Source organism: Macrobrachium nipponense, chromosome 15 (assembly GCF_015104395.2).
Source record: "Macrobrachium nipponense isolate FS-2020 chromosome 15, ASM1510439v2, whole genome shotgun sequence".
Taxonomy (NCBI): domain Eukaryota; kingdom Metazoa; phylum Arthropoda; class Malacostraca; order Decapoda; family Palaemonidae; genus Macrobrachium; species Macrobrachium nipponense.
In genome coordinates this window covers 3,754,528-3,777,896 of record NC_087208.1, presented here as the reverse complement: position 1 = coordinate 3,777,896, position 23,369 = coordinate 3,754,528, and the positions used below count along the sequence as shown (strand labels likewise).

At 41.7% G+C, this 23,369-nt stretch overlaps 1 protein-coding gene across 2 annotated transcripts in view; it reads right to left on the bottom strand.

The window, feature by feature from the left end:
* Nucleotides 1–15,074, bottom strand: part of LOC135226977 (large ribosomal subunit protein mL38-like) — a 70,460-nt gene extending 55,386 nt beyond the window's left edge. The window contains exon 1 of one of the 2 annotated variants that reach the window (XM_064266681.1): nt 15,014–15,074. In XM_064266681.1, coding sequence (XP_064122751.1) covers nt 15,014–15,059 — 46 coding nt within the window. In that variant the 5' untranslated portion in view covers nt 15,060–15,074. Of the gene's footprint in view, nt 1–8,864; nt 9,051–15,013 lie in introns of those variants that run through there. The other variant, XM_064266680.1, reaches the window with a different exon arrangement.
* Between the last annotated feature and the right edge of the window lie 8,295 nt (nt 15,075–23,369).

The window sequence follows — 23,369 nt, the reverse complement described above, 5'->3', positions numbered from 1 at the left end:
GAAGGTGAAGGAGGGAAGAAGGACACGGGTGGCGGTGGAGGTGGGGGGAGAGGGTAGGTGGAGCTTTTTACTGCTGTGTTCGTATCCATTTCTGGATAATGGAGTTTTTGTCTCTTGGTACAAGGACAAGTGTCGTTATTCTTTCAATTAGTGATTCACAATACCCTAATAAATTACGGCACTGGGTGTGTAATATGACAATTTGTCTAAAATTGCATTTTTCCTAACTATACAAACCTGAGGTCCTTTTACAATAGGAAGGTACTAGCGGCAGCTGGATAGGTCGTAAGCTTTCGAACAAGGGGTTCGGTAGTTAACTGCTTGTCCGACAGGGCTCGCGCGCGCGACTGTAGGTAAACAAATCACTTTTGCTTTTGGCCCAAGCAAAAAACTGCAGAGTGAGGGGTGGCATGAGGTGGGGCTATGTGTAAAAGGACCTCAGGTTTGTATAGTTAGGAAAAATGCAATTTTAGACAAATTGTCATTTGTTCCGACACGGCATACAAACCTTCGGTCCTTTTACAATAGGAAGACTCACATTCTTGGTGGTGTGGAAATCTGAGTCTTTTGTGAACAGACTGGTGTTCGCCCAACCTTGGAAGCCTCCCTGGTCGTAAGAGCGAGGGAGGGATCCAAGCCTCTGTCCGATTGATCGGGGTGTGCACCGCAGGATCAATGGTCAGACCTCTGGACCGAGTACTAAGAGAGAGGCAAGCGTATCTCTTCGTACCAGCAATGTAAGAACTTGTTCCTGTACAGGAGCAAAGTTAAAGTCATGGTTTTGACTCTTGTAGGCATCCCACTCCCCCCCTTTTGTAGAAGGAAGTGGTGGATATTCTGCTCCCATCCCTCGTGAAAGGGATAGGATGGGGCTCTGTCATATAGCTCACCGGCATCTCGTCCTTATCCAGCAGGGTGATGACCGTATCCCTCTACCCACAGGTAGAGGGGAAGAAAAAGATAGAAAGAGAAGCCAGTCACTTTCTCATCACTATCTATTCATACAGTCACACCAGGACTCGATGCTGTTCAGCACCTGCTAAGGGTCTGGGAGTTAGCTGAGACGACGTGTTGAGCAGCCACCACGGGTCCTAGGAAACCGATCCACGGACCTATGGGCAATATCCAAGAGGTATAAGGAAGTTGCCGGTGGTCTGGTTGTACCAGACCCCTGCCTTCCATACCTGCGCCACGGAGAAGTTCTTACGAAACGCCAACGAGGGGTCCAATACTTCTGACTTCGTGAGTTCTCGGACGGGACGTACGGATGTCGTCACTACCATCAGCCTCTATACGCCCTCCTGAAGACCTCACGCAGCCAGGACGAAAGAGTGTTCTTGATACTTCTTTCTTGTTGACCCCGTTACTAACGAAGAGGCGTCGACACTCAGCCCGAGGGTGTCGAGTTCTCTTCAGATAGCGCCGTAGCGTCCTCCCAGGACAAAGCAGCATCTCATCCACATCATTATCTGCATGACGTTCCGTACTCTCTTCGCCGATGCCAGGTCCAGCAAGACGAGGTTCATTTGAGTTCCCTGGGTTGGCAAGACCTTTGAAGCTGCTCCTAAGCAAGGAGATCTCGAACGAGTTCGAGATGTCCAATCCCGTCAGTTTCAGGAGGAGCGACAAGGCGGCTCTGTATCCTTTGACTGTGGGAACTTAGAGGAGCTTCCTCGGCGAAGAAAAAACGAGGAAATCCGCTACCTGCTGAAGAGTGGCTCTGAGAGAGATAGGCCCCGTCGTACGACACAACAACCACCGAAGACGGCCGACTTCCCCTGGTGTACACAGCTGCCCAGAGGACTGACAGACGTTTCCAGCCATCTCTGTTGCTGCGCTACGAAAAAAGCTTCTCGTTCACAAGAGAAGGTGGATAACAGCCAACCGTGAAGACGTAGGGACTGGACTGCTCGGTGGTACCGCTCGACGTGTGGCTGGCCGAGAAGGTTGTGCCAATGGGGAATCTCCTCTCGGTTCTCTTGCGAGAAGAGCCAGCAGGTCCGGCGGATACCAATAAAAGCGGAGCGCTTGCTTCCAGTAATGAAGACAGGGAACTACGCCTGAAGAAACTGCTTCTCATGGGCTGAACATTTGGAAGTAGAGCTGTCAGGTCGGAGAGTAGGCGATGTCTTTCTGACATATCTGTTAATTCGGGGGGCGAGCAATGAAATTGCACACCTACGAATACGAGATATTTTGAAGACAAACTCAGATGTCTGCAAAAATCATTCGCATTATCGCAGTGCGATGCAGCGGTTGCACTAGTACAGACTTCTGTTACCTGTGCGGGGGTAAACAGAAAGATGAAAGAGTCCAAGAGATATCATTGCTTGTGAAAATTCTCGCAATGTCGAAGGCGATGAAATCGAGCGTCACAGCAGTAGATGGTCCTTCATTATTGCGAGAATCCCCGTTAATCAGAGACCTAAGTCCATGATTGTTGGGCAGAGATACGGTTCGGTAGTCAATCCAACCAGGGGAGAGAGAGACGTAACCGACCGTGCATCTCCGAGACCTAGCTGATACTGAGCCGCTATCAGGCAGCTCAATACGCAGTAGCTCTCGGTGACTCGTCATCCTGAGTTGCCAGTAATCCATTATTCCACGAAGGAATGCGTTCGGCTAGAACCATCGAGCATAAAGAATACGCTCGAGCAATTATATTAACCGAAACGGATTTCGGTAAATACAAAAGCTGATTTGGTGTTGTCATGACAATACAAGTATCTAAAATCGAAAACTGATAACTGCTGGGAGGTTGCAGGCAACCCCGAGTTGCAGTTCAATTAAGATACAATTCGTCTCGGTCACAAACCGTAGAGTTAACTACGGTATGCGCCTACCCCCCGGACAATTCAACTGTTAAAGAATCATGTCGCGAGGGTAATATACGTAGTATATTTGTAGGTTCTGTACCACGACCTCCATCCTAAAATCTGTTCCCCTCGAGGAATGAGAATAAGGATTGGAGATCGACCGCCTTCGTTCTCTAGTCAAGAGAGTGAAGGAGAAGTCTTTCCCAAAGGAAAGCTCAATGGTGAACAGAATACGAAGACGATAGTTCAAGCCAAACTGGAAGTTCCGTCCGTTCTTCTCTATTCCAGGTTAAGCGCCTACTGTGAGATACTCTTCTTTCAGCAGCAGTCTTCTTCCAAATGCTAGAAATTACAGGAATTCGAGCATAAGCGAGGTTCCCGATTATCGTGTAACATTATCGGGGATTCTCGCTCACTTTGGACCGTGGTCTAGCCTAAGTGTTTGGAGATCGTAAAAAAACTCGAACACTCTGAGTGCGCTAGAAATTCCGTAGAATTCTAAGCACTCTGCGAAACCCCCACCGAATTCGTCAGACGATATCGGCTGGTGGTCCTCTCGATTCCCGTAGAAATCGAGAAAGGGCAGGATCCCTCCTCAATGACCGGGGCTTACGTCAGGTAGGACCCGAAGGTCCCCCCGGTAGCGCAACCCCTAACGTGGGATCTTCCAGAGAAATCTCTGTAGGATCCCTCCCCTTTCCCTCGTAGCCGTAAGGAGAGAGGGAATGGGGGAGGAATTGGATACTGGCTCGCCTTCCCAGCGGATCTAGCAGTTGGAGAAGAAAAGGAGCAGCCATCGCCTTACGGCGATGGCCTCTCAGAGCCTGGGAAAACGTATCGTCAGGAGAAAACGTTTTCCCGAGGAGGGTTACGAAACTCATACTGTAGGTAAGTGTCTGCCGCCAACTGTGAACGTCGTCTGGGTGGGGCTGATCGACACCTGACAGGAGAGAGCCGATACCGCTCCGACTCATTCTAGTCCTCGTCGATGGTCGAAACCTCAGAGGACCGAACGGGTATTTAAATACGGTGTCCGAAGACACGTAGAAACGCCTCTGTCGCAGTCGAGGAGGTGAAGTAGCTTGTTCGAGACCGTCCAGAACTGAGAGAGCCTTCTTGTCCGTGAGACGAGAGACTACCTGGTTCAACACAGTCGGCAAGCTCCGATCGCGGCAGACCCCACCGTCGATTTGGGTTCCCTCTCGGGCCCCAAAACGACTCGAGCCGAGACGTGGCTCTGCTGGTGGGAGCGGCGATCCTTCCCCGAGGTCATTGTGCTGACGAATCAGCGCCGTAACCTCGGCAAAGTTCCTCTGGATCTCGGAAGTCACAGCATCTTGCAGAGTGGGACCGTTAAGCCCTTTCGAACAAGAGCATATTCCGAGAAAACCTTCCTCCCAAGAAGGGGGAACAGCGACAGCCCTCTCGGTCTTCCCCCATCCACTTTGCTCATACGTCCTGGCCGGTCCAGAACCGTGCCTGGCACGTAGGGCTTTGTTGTGGGTGGGGGATCATGAGGGTGCGCAACCCCTCACGATCACTCCTCAATACCCTCGCTCCTCCGGTGTAACCGAGGAGGTTGAAGGTACGGGAGAGGCAGACCTGACGCTCCCTCGTTGCTCGCTGGCAGACCAGCAGGCTTGGAGGGCTGCAGGCGATCGTCAACCCGCGGTGGCGATCGAGCTGCAGACCTAGTCGAGCCGTCTCGCTGTGGAGAACGGCTGGACCGAGAACAGCGGCCCCGGTCTCTGTGTCAGAGACTGGTGCTGGTCGCCGTACCCGATCGCTCTCTGTGAGAGCGACGGTCAGGCGACCGGCGAGCTCCACTGCCACGGTGAGATCGTGCGTATCCTCACGTGCGTCAGTTCGCTGGTACCAGCCGTGGCTGGTGCCGGCGAACGGGAGGACCATCTTCCCAGCCTCTCAGCCCGTGGTCGGTCGTGGACCGTCACGTCCCCGGGTAGCCACTGTTCACCGCGAGAGTGAGAGCTGGTCTGGTGAGAGTCGCATGAGCGGCTGTCACCAGTCTTCCGCCCCGTGCCGTGAACCTGACGCTGAGCGGACTCAGAGGTCTGGTTCCTGGCTGCACGGTCGCTGGTAGGCGACCGTACACTCGGTACTTCCCGCGAACGAGAGGCCGAGACGGACCCTGATGCAGTGGCAGAACCACTGACACCAGGCGAGGAAGTACCGGTGTTAGCCGGTACCCCTCTGGTCCCCGTAGTCTTCTTCCTTGCGGAAGAAGAGACGGGCCCCGCTCCCGAAGGAGCAGGAGGACCAGCTGGAAGGGAAAAGGGTGACCCTCCGTCCCACCGATGGTGAGAATGGGTTCGCCGAGAAGCTCCCGACGGAAGCTTCTTAGGAAGGGAGGAGGCGACCTTCTTCTTCCTCGGCTGTAAAGCCTTAGAAGTCGAAGGGGAAGAGGCGGCGGCCGACGACGATGAAGAAGATGAAGACGACGACCACGACACCTTCCTCCTCTTCTTCGTCAGCTCAGGACAGACGTAAGATCTGCTATCCAGGGCGGAGCCGGGGCTGCTGTAGCCGAAGCCGCCCACAGGGCCCGGACGCACCTGTACAGGGACAGACCAAAGTCTGGGGTAGTACCACCACGAACAGGGACGACATCAGCAGGTATGGGCATCCCAGGAACAGCAGGCACGGCCAGCACAGCATCGGTAGGGACAGCCAGCGCAGCAACGGCAGGAACAGCCAGCGCAGCAACGGCAGGGACAGCCAGCGCAGCAACTGCATGGACAGTCAGCCCAGAATCGGCAGGTACGGCAGGCAGCACCGGAAACACAGGAAGTGGAGCAGCAGCCAGCAACATCCTGGTACCAGCGGCAGGTCCAGGGGCGAGTTCTAGGGCAGCGGGAGTGTGGTCGCTGCAGCGCGGCAACCACGAGCGGCGGCGGCACGCCCCCCTCTCGGTACGGCGAACGGCATTTCACAGCGGCTGTAGGCAAGACTGTTACCACGTGAGGCGAGTATACCAGGTGAGGAGGGCGTCGTCACCTGGTTTGCGTGGTCACCACTGCATGGGTGACCGCAGTAGGCCCAGACATAGAACCGCAGCCCCTGGACACCAGCACTGCCCTGCAATTGGAAGGACGCCCACACCTCAACAAGGTCCACGCTCGTCAGTAGTAGCACCTGCGGAAATAATAGTAGTATCGATTAATGGGGGGGAAATCCCCTCGTGCGTTTGATCCCTCCCGAACGAGTGGAAGACCCCTAATACAATTGTACATCGGGCACCGAGCGCCCTCCCCCGCGCTCTGACGGATCGGGCGAGGAGAAGAACGCCGATAAACCTCCCCCCCCCCAAGGGGAAGAGCCATCTGTGGGAACTGAGCGGGGGGGGGTGTCTCGTTCCCCACCCCGCACAGTACCCATATACCCAACAACAATATAAGAGCCCTAGAGCAATCGTGCCATCGGCACGAATACAAGGCATAAGGATCAATTCCCTGACTGAGCGGAACTTGAACCAAATAATATTGATGCAATCAATAATAAGGAACCAAAATGAAAATGCATCTTGCAAAACCGATTCACTTCACAATGAATAAGAACTCGGATCGAGCGCATTTGCGCCCTCGGTACCGAGCGCAAGGGTGAAAGGTTTTATTCCTTACCTTTATGGATCAAGGTTTCTGGAAACCTTGATCCATAATGAATTGATGCAATCAACAAAATATATGAAAATGAAAAGACTACTGCGCTTGCGATTTCACTTCATACAAATAAAAAGGGGAAGGATCAATTCCCGTGAATAGCGGAACATTGATCCCAGTCAACAAGCAATCTCAATAAAAAAATGAAAATGAAAAAGAACTGCACTTGCGATTTCACTTCATTCAAAATAAAAAGGGGGAAGGATCAATCTCCGGGTAAGCTCGGAAACTGATCCAAAATGAGTATTGCTACAATAAAAAAATAATATATGAAAATGAAAAAGAATACTGTACTTGCGATTCCACTTCATACTGAAATGAGTTTCCGTGCCGAGCGCATTCGTTCGGGAAATGGCACTGGGCATACGGTCAAAAAAATATAAATGAAAAGAGCACTTACTTACGATTTTCATCTACTACATTTCCAACCCAATATACGCTCGGAGCGAGCGCTCCCGCCCTCGGCACCGAGCATACACAATACGAGGATCATTCTGGGAAAATGAATTCCCGCAATTACGCCCGTTCAGTCCCGGCACTCGGGTAATCGGAGGGCGTTTGTGAAACAAAGATCCTTTAATTCACAATTGAATTCAATTGAAATGATTTTGTTTACTTCACAATTCAGTTTCACTAGATACATAGAAAAAGAAAAACACAATCATGCGAAAGCAAACGACGATGAAGCGGGCAGGAGAGCGATGATACACGTCCACACGCCAGCAGGCCGAAAGCAAAAGTGATTTGTTTACCTCCAGTCGCGCGCGCGCGCCTGTCGGACAAGCAGTTAACCTACCGAACCCTTGTTCGAAAGCTTACGACCTATCCAGCTGCCGCTAGTACCTTCCTATTGTAAAAGGACCGAAGGTTTGTATGCCGTGTCGGAACAAAACACTATAGCAAAATCTCGCTCTGATACAAGTGTTCATTACAGAAATATTGCCCAAAAGCTTGCACTGTCTCTGAAACCCATAGTAGTATGCTGCTTATTGTCAATCAGTTTTTGTAATCAAGTATTTTTTACAACCTAAGCTATTGTATAAATAATTTGTATTTTTCTCAATCAAACATATGCTTCTCAATGCTAATTTCCTTTCTTTTAACGACTTTTCTGGTCATTGCAAATTCGGCCCCATTAATTTCTTATAGTGCGAAAACAGACAAGAGGCCCAGGGAGCGAAAGTTATTGCGTCACACTACAGCGGTAATCTGGCAGTAAAACATCTTCATATATCCATAAAGTAAATAATAAAGATATATGATTAGCGCATTACGATTATAGCAATTACATGAATAGCTGATAACAATCTGCATGAATAACTGGTAAACTGTTCTGCAAGAAAGTTGAGTATAGCAATTCATTTACAATTGGTACGAAAGTTAAGATGTCATGATAGGTATCATAATACAGGAGTTAAAAAAAGTTCTAATTCCGAAAAATAATTACTTAAATTTGAGTCAGGAATAGAGTTACTTTTTCAATAATGAATATTTTCAAATTATTCATCATAAATAAGTAAAATATTGATGTTTTACTATTTATTTAAATAATTATCTAGTGCACGCTTCGTCTTCTACCAAAACCGTAGTCTCCTTAAAAACGTCCGGTAAGGGGACATGTTTACGATTGTTGTGATGAAAGTGCCCCAGCATCTATGGGTACAAGTGGTGTGCGGATTTTTTTTTTTTTAGTTTTTTTTTTTTTTTTTACCCCCAGCACAGGAAATGGGAGTTTGTTGACACAAGCGACTCCGCAAACATCGAGATGGCGTCAATCTTCAAAATATTTGGAGTTGTAAGTAAAAACTTCGAAAGCGTTATGGGGTTGTGGGCATTGCGTTGGCCATCCTTTTCCTTACCCTCTGCTTAAATATTAAAAATATGACCTTAATTTCTAACTTTGGAGAAATTACTCCGAAAGGAGAGTAGAGATCTTGAGCTCCTTCTCTGACCACCAACAACTCGTGACTGATGACCATCTCCGGTGTCAGGACGTGTTAAAGTACTTTTCTGGAGGGTGGCCACAAACGCGGTAGTCAGTGGGTTGGCCAGTCCAGTCTGTTGTTTACCCTAGTATACCACATTATGTTGACGAAACTTCAATCTTTTGGATGGTATGCTTGAAGATGTAGTAATTAAAATACCTATAGTGAATAAGGCTGAGCCACGCGATAACGATGGCTCCACTGCGGTATTTACCTACAAACCGGCCCGATAGGTAGCTACCTAATCAGTGCCTACCTACTACCTACGATTTTAGCTACCTACCTACCTAGATACTAGGTACCTAGGTAGGTAAGTCGGTCTGGCCTACCTGACGATAACTACCTAGGTAGCCTATTAGTAGTACCTATTGTATGAGAAGACTCACCGGCTAATCTCTCCTCTAGACTCGGATAAATGTCAACTTTGATCTTATTTATCCACTTGTTTCGAACTTGCTGTAGAATTACATTGTGTCGCTGAATGAACAATTTTCCACTCCATAGTCTTGCCATTTTTCTAACCTACAACCAAAACATGAATCGGTGCGTTTTACTCGGACAACACATGTGGTGCAATTCTGTTCAGTCAGATTTAGACTTCCTCTGGGAAAAACTACTAAGAATTGAATCATTTGCTAACAATTCCTGTTCAATTAAAATATTTAATCATCTCTAATAAATTAAATCTAGATCAGAAAAGTTGATAAGTTTTTTCAACAGAATTAATGTATTTGTGTTTGTAAAACAATACCTACGGGCCTTGCGTCTAGTGAAAGGCACCCACCCAATGCTTAAAAATCACATTTCTCTGATTATTATGTAGGGTCTGTCAAAATTTCGCATTTACCTTATGTCACTTAGCATATCTTGTCTATTCTGATATATATATATATATATATATATATATGTGTGTGTGTGTGTGTGTGTGTGTGTGTGTGTGTGTGTGTGTATATATATATATATATATATATATATATATATATATATATATATATATATATATATATATATATACATATATAATATATATATATATATATATATATATATATATATATATATATGTATATATATATATATATATATATATATATATGTGTGTGTGTGTGTGTGTGTGTGTGTGTGTATGTATGTGTGTGTGTGTGTGTGTGTGCTAAGAAATTACAAACGTAAGCACGTGATTTTGTGTAGAACCACAAAGTATTATTTGGCACAAAACAATTGGGCAAGAAAGCCCTCACAAAAGCAAAGTAAAGAAAATAAATATACAAAATTATTTGTAATAAGGATATTACAAACAAACAATGTTCGTCCAGTTCACTTAGTTACTCAACACCCCAACAATTTAAGTCAAAAGAATGAAAGGAATTGCCTAATAACTTCATTACATACATTAATGAAAAAAGCTGACTACTTGTCGGCCGTTTATAAAACAACTGAATTCATAATTGACTAGTATAACAATAAGAACAGTAATAACAGCATACATAAAAAGTCATTACCAATACAAGAAACGACGACAATGAATATAGTTGGCCATTTTCTACTCCTCTTGCATAAAAATTATGTTAACGAATTACATAATCAACTAAGTTTGACTAAATCATAGGAATTTTTTCTACATCAGAATTATATTAGTTTATGTAGTCTCGTGATTTACTGTACTGGTGAAGTATTAAAGTGTTGAATTTATATGGCAGGGTACCGATAGCATAATATGTAGACAGCACATCATAATGTTAAACCATGTCGTCCGTCAATTGGTTACTGATACTATTTTATTATTGTCTATGTTGGAGTCAAAAGCAGTTTCTGGTAGAATAATGGTGATGTCTCATTGTACATGTCATTATCAGATTATCAGGATAGCTAATGGTTAAAAAAAAAGGTCTTTATTGGAAGGGTAGCTGTAATAAAGATTTAAAACGCAATTAAAAATCGCTTATTTATAAGGACCGTTAATTTATCTTTTGTCTTTTTAATTGCAGGACTGGATTACACTTAAGACAACTCCGCGAGGTCTTATAATTTTGTGTTGTTTAAGGCAAAAGAGCACGACATTCCTGGTTCATGGATATGTCAAGAATGTACAAGACTTACAGCAGATGAGATGAACACGAATTGGTCGAGTGTGAGTAATGTTACGAATGGCACCAAACTCCTTATCTTTAAGTGCTGCATGAACCGTTGTAATTGCATCTTCATCCATGAACTTGCACACCTTTAAGTGCTTGTCTTTTCATGACACGCACGCCAGCTTCTCTGGCTTTGTCTCTATTTCATCTTCTGTGAATTGTTTTCCTTCTGCTTTCACCTTTCTGACAGCTTCCTCATCTGCAAACATGAGAAAAAATTACTTTCTCTTCAGCTGGAATATGTGGGTAGTTCTCTCGTTTTTTCAGGGTATTGCTGCTCATTCACAGATGCGTTGCACGGTTCTGCTACGTACAGTGATGTCATCTTCTTCCCTAAAACCGTTCGTGTCATTTTGTTCGGTGGTGGTAGGTACAAGTTCTTTTGGTTCTTTATTTGATGCAACATTTTTCAGTTTTGCGCGTTGTCGTGAATATAAATCCACGATTTGAACACCGGTAGTCGATGTTGTGAGGCGGATAAACCTGCCTGAACGGCTAAGTTCCACCCCTTGCACGATGGTAACAGGAGAAATAGTCGATGAGATTTTTACAATTTTATTACAAAAATAAAGCTTTATGAATTTAAGATATGACAAAAAAGTGACTCATGAATAACGGGGACGTATTACTCATAAAAAAAACGAAAAAAAAACTCAGAGTGGTCACGCGACCACTTAAAAGTATGAAAAATCACTCAAAATGTAGTAAGAATTTGGCAATGATTATCACGATTCTAAAACACTAGCCCAACGATGTAGTGCAGTGGCAGAGGGCCAAAAAAGAGGCTTAAAATGCAGATACCTTGCACTACATTAGAACAAAGCAAAATATGGTTTAATTTGTTATTTAGGGTCTCTAATATAAGAATATGGAGGTTGTACTCGTGAAATTCAGCTTTGATAAGGGAAATTGACCATTTGTTTTTCACCACCACACGAAAAATTGAAAATACAAATTTTTATTGTATTTCTGTTTTCTTGCTCCAAATACTAAAGAATATGCATTGTTGAGTAGTTATTGACAAGAATTTTAATTGTGTCCCATCTGACCAAGCATTGGAACAAAGTATCAACCATGAAGCAAAAAGCAGAGGTGGCATTATTGGTTTCACGTCGAGAAAAGGTGCTTGATGCGCTGGCTCCTTACTAGATGTGTGACTGGAGAATATTCGCAAAGCTTCAAGTCAATGTGTCAGACACCTAAATTCAAGAAAAGCCATGAAGAAGTTGGCGCAGCTCACCGAAGTAAGGATCAAAATGATGTCACAAGGATAAAAGAATTTATACCTGATCAATGTCAGAACCCTTTTGATACTGATACCGTGCCAACAAAATTAGTGAACGTAACCACTGGCCTAGAAGCAAGTGAAGAAGTAGAAAAGTCCTTAATGGAAGGGCTAGAGATAGGAGTATCAATAACGGAGAATTTTATCAAAGAAAGAATAGTGGAAAAAATATAAGTTACTGGGAGCCAATCAAGAAGATACCCCTTTTAACATTCTCTACCACGAAGAAATATCTCTCAAATGACAGGGGAAAAATTACAGATTGACCCACAGGTTTTATTCCTACATTGATTTGCATATCTTAAAATTTGAGCTGGCAGCAGTTGCCTCTTCAATATTTCATGATGATGGAAAAATGAGGAAGACCAAAAAATCTGATTTTGCTGCTAAACTGGAAGAGAACGGAAGTGAAGTTTTCGTTCTTCCACAGACATCACCCACATCTAATATAGATGCCTACCTCATTGATGGTATGGCGATGATTCAGAGTTTAAATGAAAACCATTTTAAATCCTTCAATGATCTTGGGAAGACAGTGCTGAAGAGACTCATCAGAATTTTGAGCAATAAGGATATGAATGTTGATGTTGTGACAGTTGTGTTTGATGGACATGACAAAGAGTTCACCATAAAATCATTTGAGAAAGATGGTCGTGGAACCACCGATTCTTGCATCACCTTTCTCATTCATGGAAATAGAGTTGTACCCAATTACCGATGCTTTTTAAAATCCGGTTCAAATAAAGCTGGTCTGGCTCCATTTATTTCTGATTATATTTGCACATGTGTTAATGAGATGCTGCCTACTGGAAAGTCAATAATTTTGGCTGGAGCTTCAAAAATGAGAGGTAGTAAAAGTCCTGAATGATGTCTGCCATTGATGAACGAAAATGTTCTCACGAAGAAGCAGACACACGGTTTCTGTTGCATGCAATGAACCTCTCAAGTCAAGGCTCATTATGAGAAGTGATGATACAGACGTCTTAGTGCAGCTTATGTACTACTGGGTTCTAGGTATGCTTTCTCTCGAAGTTTATATGCATTGTGGAGATTCAGGACCAGACATTACAAGGGAACGCTACATTCCAGTTCATGAGATAGCCAGTAATCTTGGCCCAGATATATGTAAAATTCTACCTGCAGTCCATGCTCTTTCTGGGTGTGACAACACCTCTGCAATCTACAAATTGGGAAAGCGTACAGCCTATTCTGTTCTCATAAATAAATGCTAAAGCATTACAATGTTTGAGCCATCTCAAAGATCTGTATTTGTTTCTGAGAGTTTCAATGAATTTTGTTTTGTATGTTGATAAGAAAGCCAAAAGCCAAACATCATTAAATGAATTGAGATATCATCTTGCAGTTACCACTGACAAACCTGCATCACAGCCGCCAGCCACCAACAGAAGATGCCTTTGAGCAACATGCTCTTCGTGCCAGGTATCAGACTATGATATGGTGTCAGAGTCACTTGGCTAGACCTGAAATACCTGACCCTATTGGAAATGGATGAAATGTAGATAACATCAATGGACTTCAACCTATTCTGTATAAAAGTGAATCTGCTCCAGTAGAATTGAGGGAAATTACCCATTTGTACTGCACAGACAAATGTTGAAAAGGACATACGTAAGTGTCAGTGCAGACTAGCTAGTCTAGAGTGTATAGAGGTCTGTCCCTGTTCATCTTAGTAGTGGGATAATCCATTCAATAAGAAGGAACAAAATGTTGAGGGTATTGGAAGTGAGAGAGATTTTGATGATGATTTGAATTTGATGTCAACCAACGTTGGAATTCTTAGACCAGGCTCATTATTTTTATGAAATTATATTTCTACTGATAAACTTAGATAATACTTCATTTATTTATTAGTAAGTATCAAATGTATGGATAATTTATTTTGTTTGAGAAAAAAAAGAACACAACCTGAAATTACCTTACCTTTTTGCAAATTCACTATTTTATTGATGATGTAACTTGTACTCCTTCTTACCTCTGTTAGTCATTTAGAGTTAACCATTAAGTTGATACTTGTATTTCTAATCACATCTGCTAGTCATTTAGGGTTAACTTTTACCTTGGGAAATAGAATTTTGACAATAATTATGTGGAAATTGAGGTTACTATTTTATACATGTCGTATTCCTTGTTTAAGCTAATTTTCTGCAGATTTGCTTAAAAAAGAGCAAGAAAATCTTTATTTGTAAGTGAATATGTATCTTGTTAATTATTTGTTTAATTTGCTAAAATGATCAATTAACCTGAAAACCACTTCTCTGACTCTTATATTGATGGTGTAACTTGTATTTTTTCTACTCTGTGCCTGTCATCAAATATCAATTATTAACCAGAGAAATGAGATTTCAACAATAATTATGATGTGAACTAAGACATGAAGTTTTCTTCTCTCACTCCATGTTGAACTAAATTTGTGCTTTTTAACCTTGGGAAAACAAGACTTTGTTTGTTTGTTTACAATAATTGCTCAAGTGATATCTGATTTGTTCATTTTGTTCCGCAAGTTAACTCTTTTTATTGACGATGTAACTTGTATTTCTGTATAGGCTACCTGTGCTAGTTAATGGTTAATTATGATCTCATTTTAATTTCTGTGTATATCATTAATTTTCTACCTATCAGTATGTTGTAAAGAAAGCTTAGTAATAAGCATGTATATTTTTTTTTTTTTTACAAAATGTTATTGTCACAAGAAGTGCAACATTTGACAAGTCGAAATATTTACTTTTAGGCATTGATAGGTAAAAAACAGATCTATTAATGATTGTAATAATATAATAATTCAAAACATGTTAAAAAATAACATGTACATAAGGTATTGAGTAGATCTCATTTTTGTTTAAAGTTAGATGCTAATAAAAGAAAAACCTGACTCGTTTTCGTTCGATTTCCTTATTTTTGCACGTATAAAACTTAAGGGGTTAAAACACACAGTAAAAAGTGAATTTCGAGAGTACAACCCCATTTTCCTATAAGGTGACATCATTAGGAACAAAATAAAACCAATTTCATCTTGTTCTAAAGTTGTGCAAGGTATCATGAAAATTTGGCCCTTTGACCACAGCACTAATGGCTAAAATAAAGAACGGTTACTTACTTCTAGATTTCATGGTCACATGGCGTCGCTCGTAACTTCCCCTCATGGTTGTGTTCACACGCGCGTGCAGCCCCTACTCTGCCCGTAAGAGATCTGGATTTGAATAGGCCTGATAGAAGAAAGAGGACGAGCGGTGGCTGCAGGCATCTTTTATACCCAGACGGGCAAGTCAATTTCAAGCAATTTTAGTTCTTTAAAAGGGACGCATTTTCTGCTCTCAAGGTGTAAGTGGACGAGTGGGATTACGTCACGAAAAACTTGTGCGCGAGTTTTTCGCGTCGCGCGTCCTTTGCTTACAAGAGCAACAACGTCACATGGGCCTATGTAGTTTGTTTATAGTTTTCCTCCCATTCGGTGGCTATTTTTGCTCTTTTTTTTTAATAGTAGTATACTAATGAGGCCTCAATTGTTTCGTTGTAGAAGTACCTACGTCTTAGTTCTTCTTTTGTCTCTCTTGAGCTTTAACAATATTCATGGTGATTTTTTCTTCAGATGTCTTTTTTTTTCTGACATCACTCTGTTAGCTCTTTAACAGTCTTAGCTGTCGTTACCCTAGTTCCTACCGCCTCGTATGACCTAGCATCTAGGTAGATTGGAGGCACGGGCTCTCGCCTAAACACATCAGGGATAACACCGAAGTACGATATCCGAATAGGATTCTCTTTATGTGCAAATCCCAACCGTTTTGTTTTTCATTAACACAGTTGATTAGAGTTCTTTCGAGTGTCTGATTGAATCACTACTCAATTTCATTTGTTTGCAGATGATAGGCTGAAGCAATTCTATGGTTTAGTAACTTAGCACCTATGATTTCAAAAAGTTTGTCGACAAATTCTCTCCCTTGGTCGGTGATCAAGGTTTCTATATACAGCCAAATTCACATATGGTATCTAAAAAGAACTGTGCAACTTCTGCTGAAGATTTATGTTTAAAAGGTGAAGCAACTGGAAATTTCGTAAAGTATTCCATCATTGTTACAGTGTAACAGTGTCCTCTCTTTCCGGAGCAAGGGTCATATCAACTTCATTCCTTGGGACCAAACTTTTTCAAGAACAGGGACTGGATGTAACTCTGGAATTGCATTGCTGGTTTATTACTTGCTCTCTGGCACTTGTCACATTTAAAACATAATCACTAACAAGTTCTTTGATGCCCTTAAAATAATACTTAACAGTCATTCTTCCAATAGGTAGTCTTATCCCTTCCCATGTGCACCACCGAAACCTTCATGATAAACTTTGATAACTCAGCTCACTTCCTTTCATCAACACTAGACGCAACTCCTCCCCCATCTTCTGACGCAGTAAATGACCATAAAGAATAGTGTAATAAGTAATAACCTATTTTCTATCATAACTATCTACAATTGAATGACAAAAATAATAAAAGCCTTATTGGCATTCAAATGTGGCTTATTTGAAACAAAATGTATAATGGTTCACAAAGTTACTGTGTATATGTATAAAATGATGTCACATATGTGAAAATGATACTAGTGATCCTTCAGTTATGAGTAACTTTGTTTGTGAGCAACAATTTTCTTCTATTGCCATGTATCAACGTGGTCTGCTGATATTCCCAAGTATCACAATTATTTTAATGAAAAGGATCTACAACCTTCATAATAGAGTAAACAGAGCATAAAGCAGAGATATTTCTTGTCTGCTGACTCAAGAGTCTTTTAAACAGTAAAATTACAAGTGACCACCAAATGGCGTAAAAAAAGACTGAACGTACTCATTTAAAAAGAAGCTATCACATTCCTAATGTAGAAGTAATAAATGCAGGTCTTCTTGAATTAATGTGAAGCTCAACTAACACAACCTCTCTTACTTGAGAATCTAACATCACCTGCATTTCCTCTAGAGATCCACCAATGAATACAAACAAAATCAGAATTCATGTACACAAAATGAACTGGGTGACTGGGAACACTTGGAGGATGTGTCCATAAATGCTTCCTTGAGGTGCAGCAGGGAAGACAATTGGAACGTAATTTCCTTTAACATTTGTCTTTCATGTTTTCTGTTGAACACCCTGTATCTATGTGTAACATACATTGGTATTTATATAGTAAATTCCACCCTTCAAACCAAAGAACATGAAACTAATTAAATTTTCCAGATAAAAGTAGATACTGTATGTGATACACCAAATATACTTCTTAAATCAGTGGTGGATGAGAAGTTACTCTCTAAAAAGTACTACTCTGTACATCAACAACAACAAAATTTTTCTTAATATAGCTTCATTTCAGACAAGCAGCTCAGTGACCAGCACCATGACTCTTGGCATTAGCTTGATTCTTAGAAATATTATAGGGCAAGTTCCTTTGTCGTTTTGCATTGTAAGCAATCTAGTTGTCCTTTCTTTTTCTGCCTTTGCCAATAGGCGTAGATCCTCTTGGCATGCCAATAATTCGCCTTGCCACTGAAGTACGCTGACATGGTATTTTGCCACGCCCAACTCCTGCTTTACCCACAGCTGGTGATGCAGCATTGTATAATATGCGGATCAACTGGTTGGACGTTTTAACTTTTAATTTCTTTGTAAACTTCTGCAAACCTATACGAACATCACCGTCATATTTGCTTAACAGCAAAGTGCTCTAGCAAAGTGCTGTTTAGTTCATTTAGTGTTTCTATACCTGCACTTGAGGGCTTCACATCATCTGCAACAAATTCATTATTCTCATTTTTAAGCATATTTTCCGTAGATGTAAGCAGCTCATCAGATATAGCAGGCTCACTGTGCATGCTATTGTTCGTCTGTGTTATATGACGTGGATGAAGACACAGCTGGCCAAATATCGAATGCACTATTGGTACATATGAGAGATTTAGATCATCCTATTAACTGGAGTCAAGCAAGAGCCTTAATCCCGTGTAATGACAGTTAAAAAGAATATAACTGAATCTTGTTTCATTAAGTCAGATAATGGAAATATTCTAAATTTAAGTCTTGGTTTATTTAAACTCGATGCCTTCATAATGAAAAAAGTTGTAGATGAATGTTTGGACTATATAGATGGATACGTTGTAGTTTTCTGTTAGGGTTAAATCTATGCTTAGGTTTGTGACCGAGTGATATCCGATAATCCTGGATTATCTATTTGATTTTACCCTTTTGACAATTACCGTCTGGTATTCTGATCTTTTTGTTAGTTTTCTTTCCAACTGGATTTCATTCGTTCCTAGTAATGAGAAAGCGATTCGATTTCTGCCCATCATTTTCCTGTGGTATTCGCTTATATATATATATATATATATATATATATATATATATATATATATGTATATATATATATATATATATATATATATATATATATAGTCTCCAGTCGGCGAAGATAACAATACTTCAGGGGTACCATAATACATCAATAGAAGGCCATAGTTTATTAAAAACGTTTCGCACACAATTCTCGGTGCATCATCAGTCTGTGAACAATAAAAGTAAAATACATTATAAAAAGGATATATATATATATATATATATATATATATATATATATATATATATATATATATATATGTATGTATATATACATACATATATAATATATATATAACATATATATTTATATATATATACATACATACATACATAAGCAACCGTAAAGTGATTTCACCTAAAATCTCCCATAAATTTAAGTTTTGTCATTATCATTAACACAACACAAATATTATTATTATTATTATTATTATTATTATTATTATTATTATTATTATTATTTTGGTAGAAGACCCTCTTTTAGGCAAATACTGTTAAAAAGGATGGCAGAATTAAGCGAGTTGATTTTATATATTGTTTTTTCTATTTTTCCTTACAATTCGCTTCTCAGGCTCAGCGATGTTTCTGAGTAACTGGCCAATATTCATATTGGAATTTTCAAAAATGTAAATGCTGAAGGAATCTTTTATTAGAACAGGATATCAGGTCCAGGTCAAGCAGGGGTCGTCGTCAGTGCCGGTATTATTCCGTAAGCGTAGTTCAGTTCGGACCAGGGTCGTCTTTGGTTTAAGGCTGGTGTTGGTGCTGGTATAGCTGGTATTACGTGACGGTTCGACCTCTCGTAGGTCATCTTCGGACGAGTCGTTTGAAGAGACTGTAGCAAGAAAGTTTGCGGAACGGTATTTATAGCGGCACGGGACCTAGAGTTGCATTCTCATTGGTCGGGCCGGTCTTGGGCGAAGCCGTGGATCTCGCCTCGAAGGTCTCGGGGATTCTCTCGTGCGAGCGCCACAGTAGTGTGCCTGGGTATGAACGACAGGAATTCCGTCTGTAGCAGGAATCGTATCATCCTGTGGGGACTCCTGATTATCTGGCATCGTCGGGGGGTCGCTCGCTGCTCTCCGGGCGGCGGTGGGAAGGAGAAACGTTTCTTGAGTTATATTTAAGTTTGGTTTCTCCTTACCTATATGAAGGGCTTCTAGGAGGCGCAGACGTCGGGGATCTGTTGTCTGATCTGTTATTATGATATTAGGGATAATATCATTTTCTTTTTTTATCCGTTGTTATGAGCAGTCCTGACGTGGTTGAATATGGCTCCTTCTTGGCGGTGGCAGGAGATTCGCTTTGGAGAAACGCGTGGAGGTCATACCGACGTATTTGCCGAGGCATCCTCGGACGGGGCATGTGTAACGGTAGACCACACTCGTCTTCTTCAAGGGATCCTGCAGGGCGCCGAAGGATTGTTTCTCATCACCAGGCTGCTCGTCTTCTTCGTTTTATAATATAATATTATTTTAATGTTTCTGCCCTTCGAGCCCTTGCTGGAAATCTGCACTAAGAAGGCCCCTTTTGCTGATCACCGCAACTATATGTTCACCCAGATTGACGGCGTGGCGATGGGATCTCCCCTTGGGGTCCTTTTCGCCAATTTCTATATGGGTACCGTCGAACAGAGGGTTCGTCCAGATTTCCAGGAAACCGAGGATGTACGTGCGCTACATTGATGACACCTTCGTCTGCGCCGACTCCCAGGATGAGAGAGAGGCGCTGCGACGTGCATTCCACGACCACACTTCCTCACGTTAACGATTGAACATTGCCAAGATCGCCGCCTCCCCTTCCTTGACGCCCTCCTTGTCGAACAGCGAGATTCTGAATTCAACACGAGAGTGTACACGAAGCCGACGAACCTGGGAATGTGCATGAACGGTGAGAGTGAGTGCCCTGAGAGGTAGAAGCGCTCCACCATCAGCGCCTTCGTCAGGAGGGCCCTCTCACACTGCTCCTCCTGGAATGGCACACACAGTGAGGTGGGAGCGCGCCGCCCAGGTCCTCGTCGACAACGGACACACCAATCGTGCTGTTGATGAGTCAATAAAGAAAGTATGGATGCCTGGTTACTACCAGGTAACCCCGCCCTGGACGTTGCAGAGCCCATCAAGCTTTTCTACAAGGGGCACTTCCACCGGAGGTACAAGGAGGACGAACAAGCCCTCAAAAAGATCATCGAGGAAAAAGTCAGCCCCGCCGACCCACACAGAAATATTAAAATAATTATATATTATAAAACGAAGAAGACGAGCAGCCTGGTGATGAGAAAACAATCCTTCGGCGGCCCCTGCAGGATCCTTGAAGAGACGAGTGTGGTCTCTACCGTTACACATGCCCCGTCCGAGGATGCCTCGGCAAATACGTCGGTATGACCTCCATGCGTTTGTCAAGCGAATCTCCTGCCACGCCCAAGAAGGAGCCATATTCAACCACGCCAGGACTGCTCATAACAAACGGATAAAAAGAAATGATATTATCCCAATATCATAATAATAGATCAGACAACAAGATCCCCGCCGACGTCTGCGCCTCCTAAGAAGCCCTTCATATAGGTAAGGAGACCAAACCAAACTTAAATATACTCAAGAAAAGTTTCTCCTTCCCACCGCCGCCCGAGAGCAGCGAGCGACCTCTCGACGATGCCAGATAATCAGGAGTCCCCACAGGTGATACGATTCCTGCTACAGACGGAATTCCTGACGTTTTCCATCCCCTAGGCACACTACTGTGGCGCTCGCACGAGAGAATCCCCGAGACCTTCGAGGCGAGATCCACGGCTTCGCCCAAGACCGGCACGACCAATGAGAATGCAACTCTAGGTCCGTGCCGCTAAAAATACCGTTCCGCAAACTTTCTTGCTACAGTCTCTTCAACCGACTCGTCCGAAGATGACCTACGAGAAGGTCGAAACGTCACGTAATACCAGCTATTACCAGCACCAACACCAGCCCTTAAACCAAAGACGACCCTGGCACGAACTGAACTACACTTACGGAATAATACCGGCACTGACGACGACCCATGCTTGACCTGGACCTGATATCCTGTTCTAATAAAAGATTCCTTCAGCATTTACAATTTTTTGAAAATTCCCAATATGAATATTGGCCAGTTTACTCAGAAACATCGCTGAGCCTGAAAAGCGAATGTAAGGCAAAATAGAAAAAACAATATATAAAAATCAACTCGCTTAATTCTGCCATCCTTTTTAACATTATTATTGTATTATTATTATTATTATTCTTATTATATTATTTATTATTATTATTATTATTATCAGTCTTATTATGCAGAAAGCTTTCTCACACAAAAATATTTCCACACACACACACACACAACACACACACACACATATATATATATACTGATATCTATATATATATATATATATATATATATATAGAAATATATATATATATATATATGTGTGTGTGGGTCAGAGAGGCTATTCCTTCTTTTATCTGGAAATATTTTGTATGAGAAAGCTTTGTGCATAATAATAATAATAATAATAACAATATTTGTGTTGTGTTAATGATAATGACAAAACTTAAATTTATGGGAGATTTACGGTGAAATCCCTTTACGGTTGCTTATGTATGTATGTATATATATATATACATATATATATATATATATATATATATATATATATATATATATATATATATATATATATATATATCACATCATCGTAAAGGTGGACCATTGGAAACGTTGTAATTCATTTCAATACTTTATTTCCTACATTTCGTAATATCATTATTACATCTTCAGGGAATCTGTTAAACAATAAATAAAATTATTAATAATTACTTTAAAAATTACTCTAAAAATTCAACATTTATGAATTACAAACTCAATTAAAAAAACATACAGAAACGAAAACAAAAAAACAAAAAATTAAAAAGACCAAAGACCGCTAACCAACCTTATGCCGAGAAGGTCAAGAGACAGAAGGACAAAACATAAATAAAAGTTAGCTCAGGTACAGTTTTGTGGAGGAGGTCTGGGTATTTAACTGGGGGAACCAGTTGTTTAATAAATAATGACTCTAGGATAGGCAGTTCATATGCATTGTTGCTTGGCCTATGATCGAAATCGGAAATTGGCTTCTTTCATATATATATTTTACAATTTTTTGTGAATGGTTTCTTATATTAGAATGTTCGGGATTGGAGAGCCTACAGCCAGTACGGAAACTTTATAATCCCCGATGAGAGTCGATTCAGACCCGCAGTAACCTCCTCGTGGATCCGACATATGTCCCAGAGTTACACTTAGGGCAAGTATACTTATAGACCACGTTGGAGATCAAGAGAGGGTCCAATCGATCTTTATATCTGAAAAAGGAACCGATTGTTACGCGGGTTTATTGGAATTAATGTCAGATTAATGGCACCATAATGTTTGTGAACAATTTGTGCAAACTTTTTCCGAAGGAGTCATCATGTAAAAACGGGAATTTGGCAAAAAAAAGCTAATTTGGTACTGTACATGGTTTGGCGACAATAGCGAACAGGAGATTGGAAGCTTCCTGTCTGTAGCGAAGGATTGATTGGTTTGTGAATTTCATCAACAGTGAGCAGAGAAATTGCCATGGATTTTTTGGAGTCTCAAGAGATCTCCTCCTGTTTTCCATCAATGGCAGAAAACTGTTCTGGAATTTCTTCACAGGCTGGCAGGCGTCACATGCTGTAGGGTCATATGGCTGAGGTTATTCTATCTCTTGGCTAGCTGACGGAGCTGAGGAGGGGGAAGGGCCCATCCATGGTAAAACTAAAACCCCAATCCTACGAAGCTCCGTTGGCAAGGATGCCCCATGGGTGAGATCATATCTGATCGGCAAAGGCCCCTTAATATATATATATATATATATATATATATATATATATATATATATATATATATATATATATATATACTATATATGTATGTATGCATATACATACATACACAAGAAGCAATAAAGTGATTTCACCAAAAATCTCCCATAAATTTAAGTTTTGTCATTATCATTAACACAACACAAACATTATTATTACTATTGTTTTTATATTATATTAATATC